A 23,097-nucleotide genomic window follows, 5' to 3' on the forward strand; every position below is an offset into this window, starting at 1 on the left:
GGTAGCGAAACTTGGAATGTGGGAAAACCGGAACAGAACAGAATCGAAGCATCTGAGATGTGTTGCTACAGAAAAATGTTGAAAATTCGGTGGACTGATAAGGTAAGGAATGAGGATGTTCTCCACAGAATCGTAGAGGAAATGAAGGACTTCTGTTAAGAGTCATGGAATGACTTACGTGGTACTAGAGAGAGCTGTAGAGGGCAAAAACTGTAGAGGAAGACAGAGATCGGAATACATCCTGCAAATAATTGAGGACATAGGTTGCAGTTGTTACTCTGAGATGAAGAGGTTGGCACAGGAGAGGAATTCGTGGCGGGCCGCATCATACCAGTGAAAAGATTGATGACGCGAAAAAGAGAAAAATGTTCGGGTCCGTTATTTGACCCTTCTTTTATACAGGACATCATAACCCCTCCACTTCTCCACCTCCAATCTCAGCATGAGCAATGGACCCCCTGTAACATTTAGCATAAACCCATAGCATTCTTCAGAGGTTAATGGCAGTCCCACGTGTAAGCTGTCAAACGTTCGCATTGTAACTGTAACCTAGTTGCGACACTGCGAGGAGGACACACGGATGTCTCTAGATCAACCCAGAGAGTACAACAGAGACACTTCGCAGTTAATTGAATACCCGACTGTCAGAGTAGGCAAGAACGGTTCAAAATATTCGGTTTCAACATAAAAGAACATCATCAGGCTGATTTCGCCCTTTTATAAGCTTCCTCCAACGAAGTGCATGATAACAACGTGTGGTCACAGCTGGCGTTAGAACTTGGCTTGGTTCAAATGGCTCTGAGCACTATGGGACTCAACTGCTGAGGTCATTAGTCCCCTAGAACTTAGAACTAGTTAAACCTAACTAACCTAAGGACATCACAAACATCCATGCCCGAGGCAGGATTCGAACCTGCGACCGTAGCGGTCTTGCGGTTCCAGACTGCAGCGCCTTTAACCGCACGGCCACTTCGGCCGGCTGTTAGAACTGTAATCAGTAAATTCTGCGAAGGCGTCACCCAACGAACACGGGCCGTTCGCGGTATCGTAGTTGTGGCGTTGTCTTGGTAACGTTGTCGGTAATTTCCAAGAATGATTGCCTATCGAAGTCGCGGAGTGCAAACGATACATATCGAACGTGCGATCGTAAATCAATCATGCGACTCTGGTGGCGGGCGTTATGAGTATGTTTACGGTGGTCACTACAGCAACGATAAAAGAGGAGCGTTATAAAAATACCTGTGATTACGAAAGAGACGATTTACCTTACTCGTCGTCGCTGTTGTAGTCATGTGAAAGTCCATGTGATGTGTACTCCCTTTTTGCCATAGCCTGGATAAAATCTGCCAATATCACGGAAGAATATGTGTAGAGTGTCAGATGCGTCAACTTTTCCCTGCAAACGCAAGTTGTGGAAATAGATGTCCTGAAACTAGTATATTTCGTCTCCTTGTCCTGGACGCCCTTGTCTTTTAATGGAAGATTTCACAGATTTCCATAGCCGCTTGATGTTCTGCATGTGCACACTTGGGTCATCCGAAGACACGAAGTCTGCAGAGAGGTAGATGAACTCGTGGTCGAATCCTGCTTTGAGTGTCTTGTAGGACCGAGACCCGCCTATAGTGACTTTACTACAAGATAGTATAAAGTGCTTTATCAGACGCACTAAAGTGACCTTGTCTCTGGACAATAGTCTGACAACGAAACACTTCGAGGACTTTCGTTCTACTCCACTGGGTACCCTACTATGATCGATGTCAGACTTTAAAGGTCGTCCTCTCTAGTTCTTACTTTTTGCTAAGTGCGATTCGTCCACTTCAAAAACTTTACTCGGTCCACCAATTAGTACACTGTCGTTCGTCACTACCACATAATACATTTCTCTGCAAAACCCGAAACAGTCGCACACGGTATTAGCAAATAAGTCAGTTTCCGATGCTGTTGCTTGAAAGGTATAGTGTCTTGAAAGGTATAGTGTCGAATCCAGCTAGATAGAATAATTACGCTTGTCTGGGTGTATAATTTGGAAGAGTCTAACCATGTATTCTTCCTGATTCTCGTTCGTTATCCGCACTGCCCGTAATGAAATTGTAACGGTATATCAGCATCTAAACTCCTCTAACGAAGTTTTACACACTTTGTACCACCACAGACTACACAGTCGCTACTTTCCTCGTCCGGCAGTACTACATATTTGCGACAGAATGTCAAACAATTTTCTGAACTGGATGAGCACTGAATTAGATAATTTCCATATGAGAGAATCCGCCGAAGAAACGTCAGGAACACCAGACATCCCACTCACTACCGACATAAATCGTCTGGGTTTCCCTAGCAACTCACAAATAATTTGCGGAGATACGTAATTTAGAGCAACTAGGGGAACAACGGAAAACAAATAAAAATGACGATCACAAATAATTGATCATAACGCCCGCCACCAGAGTCGCATGATCGATTTACAATCGCACGTACGATATGTATAGTTTGCACCCCGCGAGTTTGATAGGCAATCAATCTTAGAAATTACCGCATTGTCAATCTGGGCAGAGGTAAACGCTGCATTTAGAGGATGGAGAACTTGGGAAACTACTTTTATAGAAATCACAGCAAACTATTTCGTCCCGAGGGCGAAACGTTTCATGTATCTCATTCGAAACAGAAAAATTATGCACGCAGTTGTGTCCACTGTTTGACTGTCACTGCAGGCCGGTAAGTGAGAAATTATCTATTAACTCTGCCATACCAATGAAAAATCTTGGGAAATTGCTAGCAAATATTATGAAACCTGGTATGCGATTCTTGCTTGGCTGTGTTAAAACTGGTGGAAGTAGCTTTGCTTTTAATTTTTAGTATACATCTGAAACACTTTTGCAGTAATTTTACTGTGAACAGGAAAAAGCATCATATACTGCTCTAATTCAAAACTAATGGAACGAAAGATCAGGCGTTCGAACGTAGGCAAGTCGTAGGTTCTGATATCCGTTAACTTATCTCTCACCTCTGGAAATGGTTATTAGTGTGAAAAATCCCAAATCGCGCCGTGTTCTACGTTCACGCTAATCTGTAGGTCCTCGTGGATAAGTCAGCTGAGAGGTGGGAGGAAGACCAGGTCATACCAGTTGCAGTAGGGCCATGACTGTAGTTGAGTCGACGTAAATTGATCCCTGATATTGCAGCGAGATGGGCGAGACGGTTTCGTGCTAGTACCTCAACCAACAAAGTAACGCGATTTTTTAAACTCTCCATCTTAACGTCTGAGTGTTGTCATAGTTCCGTAGATGGCTACTGTTTTCGCCTGCTGCCGTTAGCGCTTCGGATTTGAAAGCTGACAAGAGGGCTGCTAGCAGTCAGGGATTTTCTTACGTCATCTCGAACACAGTAAAGCTCTGGGGAGATCCGAACACCCTTCGGCTTATCACTGTACCACCTGTATGTCATTACTTGCTTCGATATATCTGCTGATACGAAAATTAATAACACTAAGCGTACAAATAATTACGTCTTGTACCGTAATTTTCGGAAAAGTTTATTTAATATCTTAAACTATTTACGAATAATAAGGGGAATTACGTCTTACTCACTGCATACTGAACAATTCTAGAAGCATTTCGTAGATTTTCCCGGCGTCTCACATGTTTATCCTCTTCACGGGTGTGCTGCCGGCAGCTTACCCGTGAAGAACATGTAGTCTGTAGCAGTTTAATTTCGATTTAAAAATATGAGATTTGTTACGATTCATCTGTTCAAACTGAATAATCATTCGAATTATAATGGTCTGTTGTTTCATTTCGATTTGAGAAATCCACGTTATGGAGAGACTTTTGTTGCAAAATATACTTCCTCTGAAACACTCTACCTAGCAGCTCTTCCTGCACCCATATTCCGCACCCCTATTTAAAAGCAACCGAATTAAAATTTGTGCGCTTCATTTACTGTTTCTAAATTGCTTCATTGCTGGGCTTCTCTGGACTTCTTACTTCTGAACAGGTAGAAATTGGAAAACCTCACTTTGCCAATGCGTTATGGCTGACCACTGCTACAAATAATTTTAACTCTGTATAGGCCCTACAACAATTTAGCAACCATCATGTGCCTGCCCGGTTGGCCGTGCGGTCTAACACACGGATTTCCGGGTGGGAAGGAGCACCTGGTCCCCGGCCCGAATCCACCCGGCGGATTTGTGTCGAGGTCAGATGAGCCGGCCAGTCTGTGGGTGGTTTTTAGGCGGTTTTTCATCTGCCTCGGCGTATGCGGGCTGGTTCCCCTTATTTCTCCTCAGCTACACCATGTCGGCGATTGCTGCGCAAACAAGTTCTCCACGTACGCGGTACACCACCATTACTCTACCTCGCAAACATAGGGGCTACACTCGTCTGATCTGAGACGTTCCCTTGGGGTGGGAGGCACCAGGAGCCGAACAGCACAATAACTCTCGGTCCGGTGTGGGGCGGCGGAGGTGTGAAGTGGACTGCGGTAGTCGTCGTGGGGTTGCGGACCACTGCGGGTGCGGCGGGGTCGGACCCTCTCCGTCGTTTCTAGGTCGTGGGTTAACATAACATAACCATCAAGTAGTTACTGTTGTGTCGTACCATAGTTAGATGGATTATCTGTTGATAAGTGAATAACGAAGCAATTTGTAGTCCACTGCGCGATCTACCCACAACTCATAAAAGGCATTTTGATCAGGAATTAAAGACTATGTGAAGTGTTGTTGTTGTTGTTGTGGTCTTCAGTCCTGAGACTGGTTCGATGCGGCTCTCAGTGCTGATCTATCCTGTGCAAGCTCCTTCATCTCCAAGTACCTACTACAACCTACATCCTTCTGAATCTACTTAGTGTATTCATCTCTTGGTCTCCCTCTACGATTTTTACCCTCCACGCTGCCCACCAAGGCTAAATTTGTGATCCCTTGATGCCTCAGAACATGTCCTACCAATCGATCCCTTCTTCTAGTCAAGTTGTGCCACAAACTTCTCTTCTCCCCAATCCTATTCAATACCTCCTCATTAGTTACGTGATCTACCCACCTAATCTTCAACATTCTTCTGTAGCACCACATTTCGAAAGCTTCTACTCTCTTCTTGTCCAAACTATTTATTGTCCACGTTACACTTCCATACATGGCTACACTCCACACAAATACTTTCAGAAACGACTTCCTGACACTTAAATCTATACTCGATGTTAAGAAATTTCTCTTCTTCAGAAACGCTTTCCTTGCCATTGCCAATCTACGTTTTATATCCTCTCTACTTCGACCATCATCAGTTATTTTGCTCCCCAAATAGCAAAACTCCTTTACTGCTTTAAGTGCCTCATTTCAGAATCTAATTCCCTCAGCATCACCCGACTTAATTCGACTACCTCGTTTTGCTTTTGCTTTTGTTGATGTTCATCTTAATATCCTCCTTTCAAGACACCGTCCATTCCGTTCAACTGCTCTTCCAAGTCCTTTGCTGTCTCTGACAGAATTACAATGTCATCGGCGAACCTCAAAGTTTTATTTCTTCTCCCTGGATTTTAATACCTACTCCAATTTTTCTTTTGTTTCCTTTACTGCTTGCTCAATATACAGATTGAATAACATCGGGGAGAGGCTACAACCCTGTGTCACTCCCTTCCCAACCACTGCTTCCCTTTCGTGTCCCTCTACTCTTATAATTGCCATCTGGTTTCTGTACAAATTGTAAATACCCATTCGCTCCCTGTATTTTACCCCTGCCACCTTCAGAATTTGAAAGAGAGTATTCCAGTCAACATTGTCAACATTGTCAAAAGCATTCTCTAAGTCTACAAATGCTTTGCCTTTCCTTAAACTTTCTTCTAAGATAAGTCGTAAGGTCAGTTTTGCCTCAGGTGATCCAACATTTCTACGGAATCCGAACTGATCTTCCTCGAGGTCGGCTTCTACCAGTTTTTCCAATCGTCTGTAAAGAATTCGCGTTAGTAATTTGCAGCTGTGTCATATTAAACTGTTAGTTCGGTAATTTTCACATCTGTCAACACCTGCTTTCCTTGGGATTGGAATTATTATATTCTTCTTGAAGTCTGAGGGTAATTCGCCTGTCTCGTACATCTTGCTCATCAGATGATAGAGTTTTGTCAGCACCGGCTCTCCCAAGGCCGTCAGTAGTTCTAATGGAATGTTGTCTACTCCCGGGGCCTTGTTTCGACTCAGGTCTTTCAGTGCTCTGTCAAACTCTTCACTCAGTATCTTATCTCCCATTTCATCTTCATCTACATCCTCTTCCATTTCCATAAATTTGTCCTCAAGTACATCGCCCTTGTATAGACCCTCTATATACTCTTTCCACCATTCCGCTTTCCCCTTTTTGCTTAGAACTGGGTTTCCATCTGAGCTCTTGATAGTCATACAGGTGGCTCTCTTTACTCCAAAGGTCGCTTTAATTTTCCTGTAGGCTGTATATATCTTACCGCTAGTGAGATAAGCCTCTACATCGTTACATTTGTCCTTTAGCCATGCCTGCTTAGACATTTTGCACTTCCTGTAGTTCTCATATTTGAGACGTTTGTATTCCTTTTTGCCTGCTTCATATACTGCATTTTTATATTTTCTCCTTTCATCAATTAAATTCAATATTTCTTATGTTACCCAAGGATTTCTACTAGCCCTCGTCTTTTTACCTACTTGATCCTCTGCTGACTTCACTACTTCATCCCTCAGAGCTACTCATTCGTCTTCTAATGTATTTCTTTCCCCCATTCCTGTCAATTGTTCCCTTATGGTGTCCCTAAAACTCTGTACAACCTCTGGTTTACTTAGTTTATCCAGGTCCCATCTCCTTAAATTCCCACCTTTTTGCAATTTCTTCAGTTTTAATCTGCAGTTCATAACCAATAGATTGTGGTCAGAGTCCACATCTGCCCCCCACATCTGCCCCTGGAAATGTCCTACAATTTAAAACCTGGTTCCTAAATCTCTGTCTTACCATTATATAATCTATCTGATACCTTTTACTATCTCCAGGATTCTTCCATGTTTACAACCTTCTTTTATGATTCCTGAACCAAGTGTTAGCTATGATTAAGTTATGCTCTGTGCAAAATTCTAACAGACGGCTTCCGCTTTCATTTCTCAGCCCCAATCCATATTCACCTACTATGTTTCCTTCTCTCCCTTTTCCTACTGTCGAATTCCAGTCACGCATGACTATTAAATTTTCGTCTCCTTTCACTACCTAAATTATTTCTTTTATCACATCATACATTTCTCCAATTTCTTCGTCATCTGCAGAGCTATATGGCATATAATCTTGTACTACTGTAGTAGGCATGGGCTTCGTGCCTATCTTGGCCTCTATAATACGTTCACTATGCTGTTTGTAGTAGCTTACCCGCACTACTATTTTTTATTCATTATTAAACCTACTCCTGCATTACCCCTATTTGATTTTGTATTTATGACCCTGTATTCACCTGACCAGAAGTCTTGTTCCTCCTGCCACCGAATGTATGCATATGTGATGTATACATCTCATTTTTGCTGTCATAGATGCATGGCACAAAGTAAAATGTTTGTGTGTAAAAAATGGGCTATGTGACTTGAAGGTGTTCATACGCTTGTTTCATAAGCTTTAACCTCAACCTAATTGTGTCACTCGTTAATGCTCGTATTTGCAAAAAGATAAAGGCTTGGAACTTACTAATCAGCATTACAGTTTTACGAAATACTGATGATAATAATGATTTTTAAGAAAATAATTTAGTTTCGTAGCCGTCACACAGTCGAATTCCTTTGTTTTCTCCCCTTAGAAAATTTCCTTTTACCCCTCATTGGGTAATTATCCCTTGATTGGGAACCCCTGGTCTACAGCCTGTTGTTAAGTGAAATACTAGAATAATGAAACATTTTCTTGTCTTTCCTGAAGAGAGGCATTATTATCGCTGACTAAAGTATTGTATACGTCTTAATAAAGGAACACAGAATTTTAGTCACATGATCGTGATCATATTGCGAGCTTCATTCACAGCCACAGTCGAGTGATCTGCCAAGGGGTGGGAGTGGATGGCGGGGGAGGAGGGGGCAGGGTGGCGGAAGGGGGGGGGAGATAGTCGGTTCAGCTTCTCCTGAATTGAAAACAATAAAAAAAAAGAAAAAAAATTTCCGCGAAATGTGTAACTGAATGTATGCAGATATATTAAGTATATTAACTATACTTTCCTCCAATATCCGGTATTCTTTAATTTTTGAAGACAGATACGGTTTTTTACACTTACTAAATCATGTAGCTGCGATGGCACGTTTTTAGATGCGACGCTCTTTCCATAAGCACTTTCGGATAAAAGTGACCTGAGAGAGCTATCTTTTGCCGTTTCTGAAACTTTCTATAGCTCGAGAAACCTTCCTTTACTTTCACACAGAAGGCATACAAGAATGCGTGAAGAAGTAATTTTTAGGTTATTTTGAGTACACTGGAAATATATTTTCCATGTTATTGAACGGGATACTCCGAACATAACAATCTGCCGATGACAAGTGGTTCTATAATGACTGCAGTGCATTCAGAAGATCAACGGAGAAATTCTGAACTTTATTGTAGCGCATTCTTTGTACGCTGTGCAAACGGCTCCCCCAGTCTGTGCGAATTACACGCTTTTGCAACAGTTCCCTATGTCTGACTTCTTTTACCCTTAGAATGTTGGTAGCATGTTTTACTTAGCTTCTACCCATAGCTGGGCGATCCTTCTCAAAATTGTTGGAGTTAGAATTAAGAGACTTTAAGATATGACTCAGTGCTCGCTAAGAAGCTATTAAACATGTTTTTCGGTCTTCAAAAAGATTATTGACGCCACTAAGGAACTGCCAGATTCTTTGGAAGCCGTAGAAAGCAGAGGAGCCGCACAAACCCTGCACTGTGTGATTTTTCATTTGTGCATTGTTTGTGTTTGTGGAGTACTGTCTTAGAAGATATCAGCCATGCCCAAACGTACGATTCCTACCGTTAGTGGATAAACATTAGTTTTACAAATCTGTTCCCAAACATCATTTTGGATTTGAGGTATTTCGTAATTTGAGTGTTTCGTTGGTGTCGTGTGAAAGGAACGTTTTAAAGCTCAAAGTAATAATGAATTTCTGTAGGTTCACTATCTGTCAAAGACAATTGTATGACAATATTTTCGATCAAAAAAAGGGGTTCAAGGTCCATTTTAAGACAGAAGTAAAAAATCTGCAGCATAAACTGTTGGAAGGAAGAGATTCTAAGCTACATGTTCAAGTCACCTAACACTGTGAAGATATTTAGTTATTTGTTCTGCTACTTCATAAACAATTGAATTATGCTATTAATAAAATGCATATAAATCGTTTGTTTACAATTATTAAAACTGTTTACAAGACTATTAATATTATAGTTTGCTTATTTAACCACATGCATCAAAATTTGCTTTACCTCCAAAATTATTTTCCGTTCTTATGCGTATGGCGGAGGTAGGGATAGTGTATTGGGGATGGGACAACTTAAATTTCCGTACCGGATGCCAAACTACGTAGGTACGCCATTGCTGCCGCCTCTTCCGAATTCAATTGACTATAGTCCCTTTCTATTCAGTCAAAATACTTTCAGGAATCATGTGCCTATTGTTCAGCTGTATTCAGGGAAGGCGTCGTTTCCGTTCTGCCCTGAGAAGACTATATCCATATTTGCTCTGCTCATCTTTTGTCTTCCATTCTTTCTCGACGGCAGACTCACTTCATCATCTCTATTTCTATTGTATCTATTATTCCTCGCAGACCTAGAGTATCTTATTCTTGTATTCTTTATTTGGTCCATCCTCGATATCGCTACACATTCTACTGAAGTCCCTCTCCACTGCTAGTTGTCTGCCCTGTCTCTTATTCAGTTATGTCTCTGCAACGTAATGCATCGCTAGTCTCACAAGGGAAAAATAGAGGAGTTCCATCATTTTGGTTCATTGTTACTCATGAAACAGAGCTATCTTGTTCTGTTATCTTTCTTCAAAAAAAATGGTTCAAATGGCTCTGAACACTATGGGACTTAACATCTGTGGTCATCAGTCCCCTAGAACTTAGAACTACTTAAACCTAACTAACCTAAGGACATCACACACATCCATGCCCGAGGCAGGATTCGAACCTGCGACCGTAGCAGTCGCGCGGTTCCGGACTGAGCGCTTAGAACCGCTAGACCACCGCGGCCGGCATTTGTCTTTCTGCTGTTCTGTTATTAACTCCATCTGTACTTGTGCTAATGTACAACAAAGACGCTCCAGAGTATCTGAAAGCATTGCGTCGTGAAATTTTTGATCAGCGTCAAAGCCTTCTAAAGTTGTTTCTCCTACTAATAAAAATGCAGTTTTCATATTTGTGGATTCTTTCGTTACTTCTTGGTACAACAATTCAATATTTAAGGTTGAATAAGAACTATTCGTTTTTGCTCTACTGATTTACTTGTTATTCAAAATTCAGTATGTATTTTTCTGTTGATATTCACGACTAAACAGCACTTGGTTCAGTATCTCTTAAAAATTTTCTCTTAGTAGATTTCAAATAATGTAGTCGCCTTAGAAATCGCTTGTAGTGGAGTTTTGGAGACAGGATTTCTATTCCCAGGAACCACATCGTATTTTTCTTGGTAGGAAAGTCCGTAACGTTGCTCAGTGTGGGTACTGAGGGTAAATGATTGGCTAGTTGGTTTAATAAACAGCGAAACTGAAACTAAATCGTAGTTGCGACAGACTGAAATGCTATCACTGGGCTGTGCTATATACAACCATCAGCCTTCGTAGACGAAATAACAACAGATGGTACAATTTCGAACATCTTTGATTTGTTCGAATTTAGCGCTGTTTAGCGCTGACTGTGCTATGTACTTCCGACCCGTGGATCATGCATGGGTCTTGGTGAGAGGAGAAATTTGTAGATTGGTTGTGTCCTGTTCGTGGGAGACATACTAGCATTCCATTTAATTGATACTTGGGAGCCATAAAAATCTAAATCTGGATGGCCTGACAAGTCTTAGAACATTGCTCGTTGAGAACAAAAATTTATTGAGTTAGCTAATGTAACACCTCGCTCCTTTTCTCTTGGTGTAAGGAAACCCGTATAAATAACATTTTGTGTGGTATCAGCTTACAACAGAATGCGTAAATCACATATAGATCCAAAAGCTATCCAAAGGAGTTGATTTTAAAAACATGTTGGCCTCTGTCATGACGACTTTGGCGTGTTATGAGACGGAGGCCGTCCGGGCTTGGACCAGGAGACACCAGCAGTACCCGAAATTATGATAACTTATCCATTACTAACGATTCCTTGTACCCAAGCATGAACCATCGCCGCTGGTAACTCATTCGGTCACCAGCCCTACCTACCGTGCAGTCTATTGTACAGCTGGCTTTGACAATGTGCCTCTAGACCATAATGTTTCAGATGCTTTCGTATTTTGTGCCATACAGGTCCGATTTTCCCCGCCGTGTAACTGCGGTAGTCTAGAGACACGTAAGTTACAGATGTGGCGTCCAATAGAAGTACAGTGAGCAACATGAAATTGTAAGGAACGTACCCTCCTAGGCCCATGGAAAACATGGAAGATTCACACCCTATGAATCCTCCATAGTTGCTAGCCCTTTAGCCCGCATCTCGTGGTCGTGCGGTAGCGTTCTCGCTTCCCACGCCCGGGTTCCCGGGTTCGATTCCCGGCGGGGTCAGGGATTTTCCCTGCCTCGTGATGGCTGGGTGTTGTGTGCTGTCCTTAAGTTAGTTAGGTTTAAGTAGTTCTAAGTTCTAGGGGACTGATGACCATAGATGTTAAGTCCCATAGTGCTCAGAGCCATTTGAACCATTTGCTAGCCCTTTCCAGCAGGAGGTTGCAGTAGAATTTGTTGCTATGCAGTGTCAGGTTTAGGGTGAGGAGGGCTAACTAATTGTTAAAAAGAATCTCATGATGAGGTGGAACAGCTTATTAATACTTTTAATGAAAGACGTCATTTCCTTCAGCTCTTAGCTTTGCTCAATGGTTGTTGATGTATCATTCTCGTAAGTATTAAAAAATTTAATACCACGCACGTAGTGTGTGGGACAGCTCGCAATGGACACAACGTCGTAAGAGATATCCATAAAACACACGTCTGTGTGCGTGGTTTAGTGATACTTATTCTCAAAGCACAGTGATTTGTTGTTTTTCTACATTGTCACACCAATTCATTCCTTTTGTTCTGATATGCATCACTCCTTTTATCTGACGTGGCTTAAGATTCCTCAACTCTCATCCTTCGGTATATTTCATTTTTTGTCATTTTGGAACCAGTTTTCACTATCACACAGAGCTATTTCAGTTATCCTTTGTCATAGATGAAAAGCCTAAGGCCCGAAACTGCAAACGCTGATTTTATGAATTAATAGTTTTAACAGTGAAAACCGTCGAGATTTCTTTCGGAAACTTATCATTTGAAAGCACCAACATCTTTACAGCCCAACACATCCGATTTGTCCCATGGAAATATTAAATGACCATCGAGTCCAAAGTTGCTGATTTCCGCACAAGAGAGTTTAAAAAACATCGTTCCATGACTTTTCACCTCCGTGCATTCTCAACATCAGTCGATCCACCATTCCTCACTTACAATCGAGAGCCACACATTTATCAAGGTCCGATGGGTCACGAAACGGAAACAACTGCAAAACCTGATGAAGTTATCCACAGATGCGTTGGTAACATTCACTAATACTCACGAGGATTGCGACACTTCGCTCATTTCATTTCTGAGCGCACAGTCACTGTGTAAAGATGCCTACAAAATAGCATCTCCCGCCAAATACACTGATGATGCATATTGAAACAAAGTGATATGTAAACAGGCAGAATACGGTGCTGCGATTGACAACGCCTATATAAGACAACAAGTGTCTCGCGCGGTTGTTAGATCGGTTTCTGCAGCTACAGTGGCAGGTAATCAAGATTTAAGTGAGTTTCAAATTGGCGTTATAGTCGGCGCATCAGCGAAGGGAGACAGCATCTCCGAGAGCGCGATGAATTGGGGATTCTTCCGTACGACCATTTCACGAGTGTACAATGAATATCAGGAATGCGGTAAAACATCAAATCTCTGACATCACTGCGGCCGGAAAAGGATCCTGCAAGAACGGGACAAATGACGACTGGAGAGCTTCGTTCAACTTGACGGAAGTTCATTCCTTCTGCAAATTGCTGCATATTTCAATTCTGTGCCATCAACAAGTGTCAGTGCGCGAACCATTAAACGAAACATCATCGATATGGGCTTTCGGAGCCGAAGTCCCACTCGTGTACCCTTGATCAATGTGCGACATAAAGATTTATGCCTCGCCTGGGCCCGCCAATTCTACTGATGACTGGAAACATGTTCCCTGGTCGGGCGAATCTCGTTTCAGATTGTATCAAGCGGACGCGCGTGTACGGATATGGAGAGAACCTCATGAATCAATGGGTTCTGCATGTCACCAGGGGACTGTCCAAGCTAGTGAAGGCTCTGTAATGGTGAGGGGCATGTGCAGTTGGAGTGATACGTCCAGATACGACTCAGACAGGTGACACATATGTTAGCATCCTGTCTGACCACCTACATCCATGCCTATTTTGCTTTCCAACGGACTGGGGCAATTTCAACAGGACAATACGACTCCACACATCTACACAACTGCTACAGATTGGCTCCAGGAACACTCTTCTGAAGTTAAACACTCCCGATGGTCACCAAACTCCCCAGTCACGACCACTATTGAGCATATCTTGGATGTCTTGCAACGTGCTTTTCAGAAGAGATCTTCCTCCCCCCCCCCCCTCCCCCTCGTACTCTTACGGATTTATGGACAGCTCTGTAGGATTCAGATGGTTCTGAGCACTATGGGACTTAACATCCGAGGTCATCAGTCGCCTAAACCTAACTAGCCTAAGGATATCACAGACATGCATGCCCAAGGCAGGATTCGAACCTGCGACCGTAGCAGCAGCATTGTTCCGGACTGAAGCGCCGAGAACCACTCCGTCACATCTGCAAGTTCCGTATGATTTATAGCGTCAGTTACCTCCTGCACTACTTCAGACATTAGTCGAGTCCACGTCATGTCGTGTTGTGGCACTTCTGAATCCTTACTTGGCCCTACACAGTATCAGGCAGGTGTACCAGTTTCTTTGGATCTTCAGAGTGTGAATGCCTGCTGAGAAATTTCGCTTTATTTTATGCAGCCCACATTACGTAACTGTCATGTATTTCCATGTTCATGTCAATTCTCGATCACACACTACAGGGACAATAAAGAAGATCCCGCATAAAATTTCTATTGGAAGTGTTTGATCACCCGCCATACGGTACAGGCTCGGCTTCCTCCTGACATGGACCACTGGTTACGGAGACAAAATTTTGGCACCGATTATGGGACGCGGAACAGCGCAGAGAATTTGCGAATAGCACAGGCGGCTGCCTTCTATGACGAGGGTATTTGGAACATGGCACAGTGTTATCATGACTGTCAAAATCAGAGCTGTGCCCACGTACGTAAGAAACTGGAAGACGTCGAAAGCTGTTGCAAATGAAACATTTCTGATTCATCACTGTGGTTTTGCATTTCGCGACCTATGTGAAAGTAGTAAACAAGTACCCCGTGTATTATATGAATCCTGTTTGTACTACGATTGCTTAGTTACTTGTGCCGCCCATACAGAGCTATATATAGGCGCCATGTTGTATCCTCTGCATACCTATTCCAAGAATGATGTTGCCGAAACTGTGTTACCGGTTAACTCACAACAACAGACACTCACCATAACGCCATGTCATGCCTGTGACATCCTCAAACAATGTGCTGTAATACCTTGTCCCGACCATTACATAGTTCGTGTAACTTAGTAATCCCTCCTAAGTCTACAAGTAAGAAGCGGAATCGCCGCCCAATAAAACAAGTGTCCAGTGATCGTTCTATCATGATATCTCCTACCAACATCACAGAAGACATAATCCGTTTCATCGCAATTGACCCTAACCAAGTAAACCTGACAACACAGGCCGCATTTCACTTTAACAGCGCTGTCACGTACTCTCAGAACCAGTCCGATACCTTTATCTGATTTACTCCGAGTCTACCATGTTGAATGTACCAAATCCCACTACAAGAAATTAGCCCAATCTTCGGATAAAACATGAAACAGTACTTTCTCCAGACTTTAACATCGTCCTATATCATTCATCGGTAAATTCTGATCTTATTCCGTAAGAATATATGTCAGTATCAGGAATCCAGAATATATAATGCAGGTGACGTACAGGAGAACCATTGACCACGGACCTCAGACCTTGATATCCGACAATGAAGATCGCTATATTTATCATATTGTTATACTTATTCAAACGAAATTATTTTTTATGGTACTCTAGGATCAAGAAGAAGGTAAAGCCTCTATTCGATTTATTACAATAATAAAGTTTTGTTGAGAAAATTACATATTTTTCTCTGTATTTCTTTGATTTTTAATTTTTCATTTATTTTTTCATATTTGGAGTCACAAATTATTTTTTAGAAACGATGCCAACAATATTTGTTATAAGTAATTAAATATATACAAAATGTTGACTGCAGAACGTGCCCTAAATGGAAAGGGTAACGTCCTATATCATGTATAAGACAAGTACTGAATAAATATTAACTTTATCTCTGTATGGTTCAATCTCCATCCACAGTGAAGTGATAGCCATGAGTGACGTTGTGTGTGGGTGAACCACTCGTGTGTAGGATGAAGTGAGATGACGCAAGAAGCAGATATACTCGCAGAGTTCTCCGATATCGAATGGGCGCCTGCAGTCCATGAAAATTTTATGACGACTATGTGGAAAATAAAGTGCTGGTTTGTCAAAGAGATGCAGATGGGTTCGAAGAAAGTGATAGGCGGAACCGAACGAATTGCTAATCGATTCTGTCCCTGAGGAGAAAAAGCTGCAGACCGAAGGAACATGTGGCGCGTGGAAAAGAAACGCCTCTCGGAGGAAAAGAAGGACGCGTTTGTGTACGAACCGAGAGATGAACAAGGCAATTAGTGGGTATTTACGTACTTATTCACGTAATTTGCAGTGTGTATCAGTCCTCTTCACCGGAGGAAATTTTGTTATAGCAATGAGGTACTTAGAGGGACTTACAAATTTAGCAACACTCATCGTTATTGGGACGCTGAATCACCAAATCATGAAGTTTCCTTAAAAAAAATCCAAAAAAAGACTGCGGCAGTCACTCAGAAATTGGCCGAAGGAGTAAATCGGTAAACAGAAGGTATAATATGTTGAAACCTAAACTGTCTATGGTGGCTAGTGTTTGCTTTATTTAGTGACCGCTTTCGATCGTTAAGATCATCTTCAGATTGATGGATTTCTGGTCTCTAGCCCATATGGGCTGGGAATGGGCTTTCAACCAACACAGTACACTGAACTTTAGTCAAATGATATTAAAAGTCTTAAAACATAGTACAATATTCTACATAGCGATAGAAAAATTTATGTTTTAGGCAGTACAAAGACAATAGGGCTGTTGCATAAGTGAACAGATAAAAGGTTGTGTTCATGATTAGTTACATATATACTCACATGAATAAGAAATTAGTGTTTCCCACAAATAGAAAAGACATATTGACAGTAACAGTTGTTAAAAGATTGAAAGATGATGTTTTCCTTGACTGAAATAGATACACAGAGGAGTGAAAGCAAAGAGTGAATGAAGATTGCCAGCAATACTGCGTTCAGGTAATCATAGCATTTGGGGTAACGAGTATGAAGGGATTTCTGTGGTAAATATTTGGAGGAGCGATTTGGGAGACTGAAGAGTGACTTAGTTCCGAACCAAGCCATAATATGTGGGTGGACTTGTGAGGGTGTGAGGCCTTACAGGGGGCGGAGTGGTGAGTTCACCTAGATCTGGTAGGAAAAGGTATGTACCAAGGCGGATTTCATGGTCGGGTAAAGGGAGACGATTAAAGTTTCGTTGGGAGAGGACATGAAAAGTGTGTAGGTGTAGTGTTGGGGGATTGTGGTGGTAGATAGATGGTACACTACCAGGATCAGAGAGTATGAGGAATACTAGCGTGTAGTTGGTGCAGAGTATAGGCAGGATACTTGGAGGTGTTCAAGGTGAAAGAGTAGGTTGGGGGATTTTATGTTAGATGATTCGGGTAGGGGAGGCTAAGGGTAGGCAGATCCGAAAGCCTGGGGGGAATGATTGGTGTTCGAGGATTTGTAGACCATGACAAAAACAGGGTGGAGTGTAAGTTCATGCCATATTTGCACTGCAGAGGATTGGTTGCATAAAACATTCATAGGTGTGTAGAATATGAAAGGGTGTATATTCGCTGAATTCATAGTTTTAGACTATTGTGTGAATTCTGTTGCATCGTTAGCATCTGGGGCTTCCATGTTAATCGATGACCAATTTTTAGTTGTGGTATTTTACGGTATTAGTTACCTGGTAAGGTAAGAGTTGTGGGCGATGAATGTTCCGGTTATTCGGCCCATAACTATTGCCTGGGTTTTGGTAGAGTATATTCTGAAGTTCCGCTGGTTGCTCCATTAGGCGGAAAACCGTGTGAAACACAGAGTGATGGGACGGTAGGAGGAGATGTCAAAGGCCAGTTCATTCGATTTGAAGAAGTCTAAGATTCGAGAGGCTTTCCTCTGCTTGGAATAGAACCTCAAGTGCATTGTAAAGGATAGCTGGGATTTCCAGGAAGGAGAGGGAGCATTCCTTCAGATGTCGTTAGTGGAAGCAGTGTTGAGTTTGTTATCGATTATCTGTTGAGTGTTTTATGTCGTTATTTGGTTACTGAGTTCTGTCAGTAGAATGTTGTCAAGGTACTGAAGTTAGGAAACAGAGCCGGGAGTTACTGGTGCGTTCATGAACTGTCTGGAACAAGTAGCAATGGAGGTTGAGGTCATCAAGGATAATAAAGGTGCTACAAGGATACAATGCAGGATAGTTTATTTTGCTTGGCTGAAAGTGCAACTCTGAGGTGAAGAAGTTGGCACAGGAGAGGAATTCGTTATATGCCGCGACAAAACCTTTGGCAACACTAATGAATCCAAAAAAGTTTTAAGGTAGGACGTATGAGGTAACATGATTGCTGCTAGTTGGGCAGAAAAATGCCTTCCAGTATCGGGCAAGTGTGTCTAGGTCATGGGTCTGCAGGCAGGATCGGTGTAAGAGGTGGGATTCACAGAGGTGGAAGAGGAGAACTAGTGGAGAGGTGTCATATAGTGGGGATAATTTGGTTTGTCGGACTTTGGTGAGTTATGAAATTTGACAAGATATCTTGGAGCAAAGTGGCAGCACAGTGGATGTCATAGTGGTGTTAGAAGGATAAAGGATTGCTTCCAGTTTAGGTAGCCATGAATTCTGTGGTATCCTGGTTGTGTTAGGGAAACGCAGGAAGAGTGGGTACATGGCTAGTGAATGTTGTGTAGGGAATGGTCAATGGGACACCGGTTCAAGGACTGCGCCCGAGGACGTTAGGAGATGAGAGGATAATATCAGGAGTGGAAAAGCTTTCAGGGTATGTATGCTGTGGGAGAGGGGCTATTTCAGTATGGATCGACGACAGCACTGGAGTTCAATGCAGGAGCGGATATGGATGTTAAGAGCAGCAGCTATAATATAGGTCGAAAATGTATGGTCTATGTAAATGAGGAAATTATATGGGACTGGATAACAGGGTCAGATAAAGAGAATGGCACAGGTCACAGAGTGTGGGATATAGCTTGATAGAGGACGTGTGGTGAACTACAAGGAGTATGATGGGGTTGGAGGAGGATTTCCTTCAGGACGAAAGTATCGATTTGGTGTTGAGATATGGTGAGCTTGAAGATAAGTTATTTGGCTGAAGAGGGGAGGATACTGTGAAATAGGATATTATACTGCTTTCATACTATGTTTAGGGGGAGAGAAGGTATAGTGGAGGGGATGGCTGCGACGGTTTTACACAATGGTGTCAAGATGGATGAAATGAAAGTTGGCTGGGTTTTAGGAATAGGTGTCCTGAGTGCTTAGGTGGCAAACAGCCTGGGCAACAAGGGAAATTTTTTGTAGGATGTGTGGCCTCTCGAAGAAGTGGATAATTTGAAAAGCTATGTTCAAAAAATGACTGATGTTTTATCTGTGGGAGGTGGGCAGTATGCTTTGTTAAGGTGGAGAAAGCTGAGAGTCTGTTTGATTCGAAGTCACTTTTTGAATGTGGAGGTCGGGCTCTGCATTTTCGGGAACAGGTGAGATGGGCTAGTTACAGGTATTACATGTTGGACAGGAAGTGAAAAAAATGGTGGGATTTATAATGAGGTCGTGTGAGAGGATTTTTACAGTCGACACTGAGGTGATCATTACACACGACGCATCTTTGTTAGTGGTAGGATTGAGAACAGGATTTGGAAGATTCATTTGTGTGTCTTTGTATCTAGCTCATGGCTCCAGGATGAAGAAGTTTGTCAACTGTGGATAGGGATTCGGTGAAGTTGTGGAGTCGTTGGAAATGGGAGCACTTTCAAAACTGTGACCCTCTGCAGATGAATGGTTGACGCAACATATCCTCATAAAGCAGACGCAGGCTCAATTCCTGGTACTGCCAGGGATTTTCCATTGTTGGTAGAACTGGACTGGGGTCCAACCAGCCTCGAGAGGCCAGTTGAGAAGCTGTCTGATTGAGATGTAGCGGCTCCAAGGTCGGGAGTCGGGTGTGCTGACCACATGCCAATCCCTACTGCTTTTGATGACGAAGGTGACAGTATATCTGGGTGGCTTTGGCCGTTCATTTATGTAAGAACATGAAACACCTACAGCCGTCCTTAAGATGTGATTTGTTATATGGCTGCCGTTTCGGTGCTCAGTGCACCATCTTCAGGCCTTAGCTGATGCTAAAGAGGTTAACACCACCCTTCTACATGATAGATCAGTGGCCAACATAACTGGGCTATGCAGACTACCTGTGACTGTGTTGTGGTCTCTCCAACCATCATTTAAAGTTAACACCACGGAGGAGTTACGTGTCAGCGTGTCAGTCCGGCTTGGATTACAATAAACGTTGAACACAATACGATTGTCATGCAAAGGAACCAAATGATCGAAACCAGTCTGTGGATAGTCAACAATAAAATTAATGGCGAGTGTTCGACAGTTCGGAGCCTTATATATGTCGGCCAGCTGGTCTTTGTCCCAACTTGCTCAGCTGACAATTACCACTTCCATTTATCTCCTGTGTATCACAATTTTGTCTCTAGATTGGGGATGTTCAGTAAAGAATGTTTCCTTTAAGTGCGTTAACTATGCGCTGAGGTGACAAAAGCTATAAGATATTTTCACATATCTTGTTGGATCTCCTTTTCTCTGTGTAGTGTGACAACAAGACGTGGTGCGGACTACACAAGTCGCTGGAAGACCCCTGTAGAAATACTGAACCACGATGACTCAATAGCCGCCCATAAGTGCGAAAGTGTTGCTACTGCAGCATGTTGTGCACGAACTGACATCGATTATGTCCCATCAGTGTTCGGTGGGATTCACGTCAGACGCTCTGGATGGCCAAATAATTCTCTCCAATTGGGACGAATGTTTTTCAATCCATTCGCGAACAATTATCGCCTGGTGACATGATATCGTCGCTTGGGAACATGAAGACAATGAATGGCTGCAAATTCTCTTCAGGCAGCCGAACATGACCATTTCCAGTCAATGATCGGTTAAGTTGGACCGAAGTACCCAGTCGATAGCGTGTAAAAACAGTCCACACCATTATGGAGCCACGAACAGCTTTCACAGTGCCTTGTTGACAAGCTGGGTCCACGACTTCGTGGCGTCTGTGCCTCACTCAAACCCTACTATTGGTTCTTACCAAGTGAAATTAGCACTCATCTGAGCACGTTAGAGTTTTCCAGTCGTTTAGAGTCCAATCGGTATGGTCCGAGTCCAGAGGAGACACTGCTGGCGATGTCGTGCTGATATCAAAGGCACTGAAGCCGGTCATCTGCTGGCATAGCCCATTAACGCCAGATTTCGTCTCACTGTCCTAACGGATACGTTAGTCGTACGTCCCACAATCTTTTTTTTTCAGTTATTTCAATTAGTGTTGCTTGTCTGTTAGCAATGGCAACGGCAGTAAGCATATGGCAGACGTTGCAGCCGCGTCGTTTTTCAGACGAATACTTGCTGCGATACGGACACTTGAATATGATTTTGTTTTTGTAGTTATGTCAATCTGCATTCTGGCTGTCTATGACAGTGCTGCTCTGTTTTAACCTCCTGTATAGTCCCCATAACGGCTCTATTTGGATTTATTTAGACTCTACATCATACCAGCTGCTTGGATAGCTGAAAGGTGGTTTCAGTGTGGTCACTTTTTCATACTCCCTCTGATGAACGATTTACGGCAGTTGTGTTGCCTTTTAACTTTGACCTGTACAGTGTCCACTGACTTTAGACGTCTTTATTGTTGTCTATACTGTTTTGACCTCATTTGCTTTTGTATTACTGGTAACTATTTCATACGTCTTCTTGTCCTTACATATGATTTCCTTTTAAATTTACAACTGCACGTGAAGATGGCGCTGAGACGCCGGAACTGGGTTGTGTGAGACTTCACAATAGAAATTTTGTGTAATTGTAGAGATAGTTTCAGTTCTGAAAAAATTATTATTAATTATCTGCTGGCAGCTTGTGCTTTGTGTGTGCTTCCATAACATCATTTACCATAAACTAAAATGAATATAAAGATTTATAAAATTGACTCAGAGTGTGGCAACGTAACACTGGTTGAATGTTGGGCTCCATAAAGTTCCCTTTCTGTGCAGCGACCGTGGAATATACAATTATAAAGAATGTAGCAAGCAGTCTTGTTGCAAATCGATTTCGACGGATATCAATCGTCATCGGAGCGTTTTTCTAACCGAAACATGCCATAAGTAGAAGTACTGTCCTTGCCAGATTTGGATCATGAAGTCAAGTGTGATTTGCAACATTAAATTATGTTTCCGCGAGGGGTTGCTACATTATTTATGACTTGATGTCAATGGTTACCACTTTTCTCATAAATATGGGACAAATTTGCTCATACTGAAGAACAAGGCGTGTGGCATCAGTTATTGCGGTGTAAACACTGACATAGGTCTCTGATGTCAGTCTTCGCAGTAGTATCGGGCGTTCGGACTGTTTACTTGTTCTCATAGTAGCTGTTCACTTGAACACGTGTACATATTCTCACTTGAAACAGTTCTTCTGAACCCATTCCGATCCGCTCACGCTAGTAGTTTGTATGAAGTTAATTTTACCACAATCATAGCCAACCTTGACTCCTATATAATAAGGCAAACAAGAATTACGTTTCATCTTAGCAGCTTACGTCTACCTTCTAGCTTCATATAACAGCGGACCCTTGAAGGATAACTAAACTTGTCGAATTTTACCCTGCAGTAGTCGGTTCGAGACACCTTACTTACCATTTTGGCACATTTTTCACATTTTTTCTGAAAAATCCGAAAGCTCAAATTAAGAACTATTGAAATATTATACGTGTTTTTCCACATGTTTTTAATCCCATTAGTAGATCGTTACATAAAAAAAAATCTCCTCTATATCTACACTGATACAGTATTTAAGAGTGCTCATCATTTATACAAGGAATTTACGTGCCCCTCTACACGGCATCATTTGACGTAAATTACATTCAGATACCTTAACCCGTACAGGAAATAAAAGTGCTGGACTTTTAGTTAATTTCATGTGTATATGTGTCTGCAGGTGCAATGAAACAGTTACAATGGCACCATGAGTTTTTTTATATCATTTCTATATTCTGCTACGTAAAATGGTATTTTGTCTCTAGGTAATCAACACTTATAAAGAAACGAGTACAGTGATGAGATTATCGATTCGTGTTACGTATATATTCTTTTGAAGAATTCGCTTTTGACAGAACCAACGAAACTGGGAAATTCAGTCTGTCATAGAAACTGTCATGAATTGACTAATTTTGACGATCAGAAAACCAAAGTATTCGTATATAGCTTCTGTAAAGTTTGGGAGGTAGGAGACGAGGTACTGGCAGAAATAAAACTGTGAGTACC

The 23,097-nt window shown here is 42.2% G+C and overlaps 1 protein-coding gene across 1 annotated transcript in view; it reads left to right on the top strand.

Moving 5' to 3' along the window:
* LOC124616221 (vegetative cell wall protein gp1-like) overlaps nt 1–22,802 on the top strand; it is a 46,726-nt gene extending 23,924 nt beyond the window's left edge. The window contains exon 3 of the mRNA XM_047144524.1: nt 22,772–22,802. Coding sequence (XP_047000480.1) covers nt 22,772–22,802 — 31 coding nt within the window. The remainder of the gene's footprint in view (nt 1–22,771) is intronic.
* The last annotated feature ends 295 nt before the right edge of the window (nt 22,803–23,097 follow it).

This window comes from Schistocerca americana, chromosome 5, assembly GCF_021461395.2.
Source record: "Schistocerca americana isolate TAMUIC-IGC-003095 chromosome 5, iqSchAmer2.1, whole genome shotgun sequence".
In the NCBI taxonomy this organism is placed as follows: domain Eukaryota; kingdom Metazoa; phylum Arthropoda; class Insecta; order Orthoptera; family Acrididae; genus Schistocerca; species Schistocerca americana.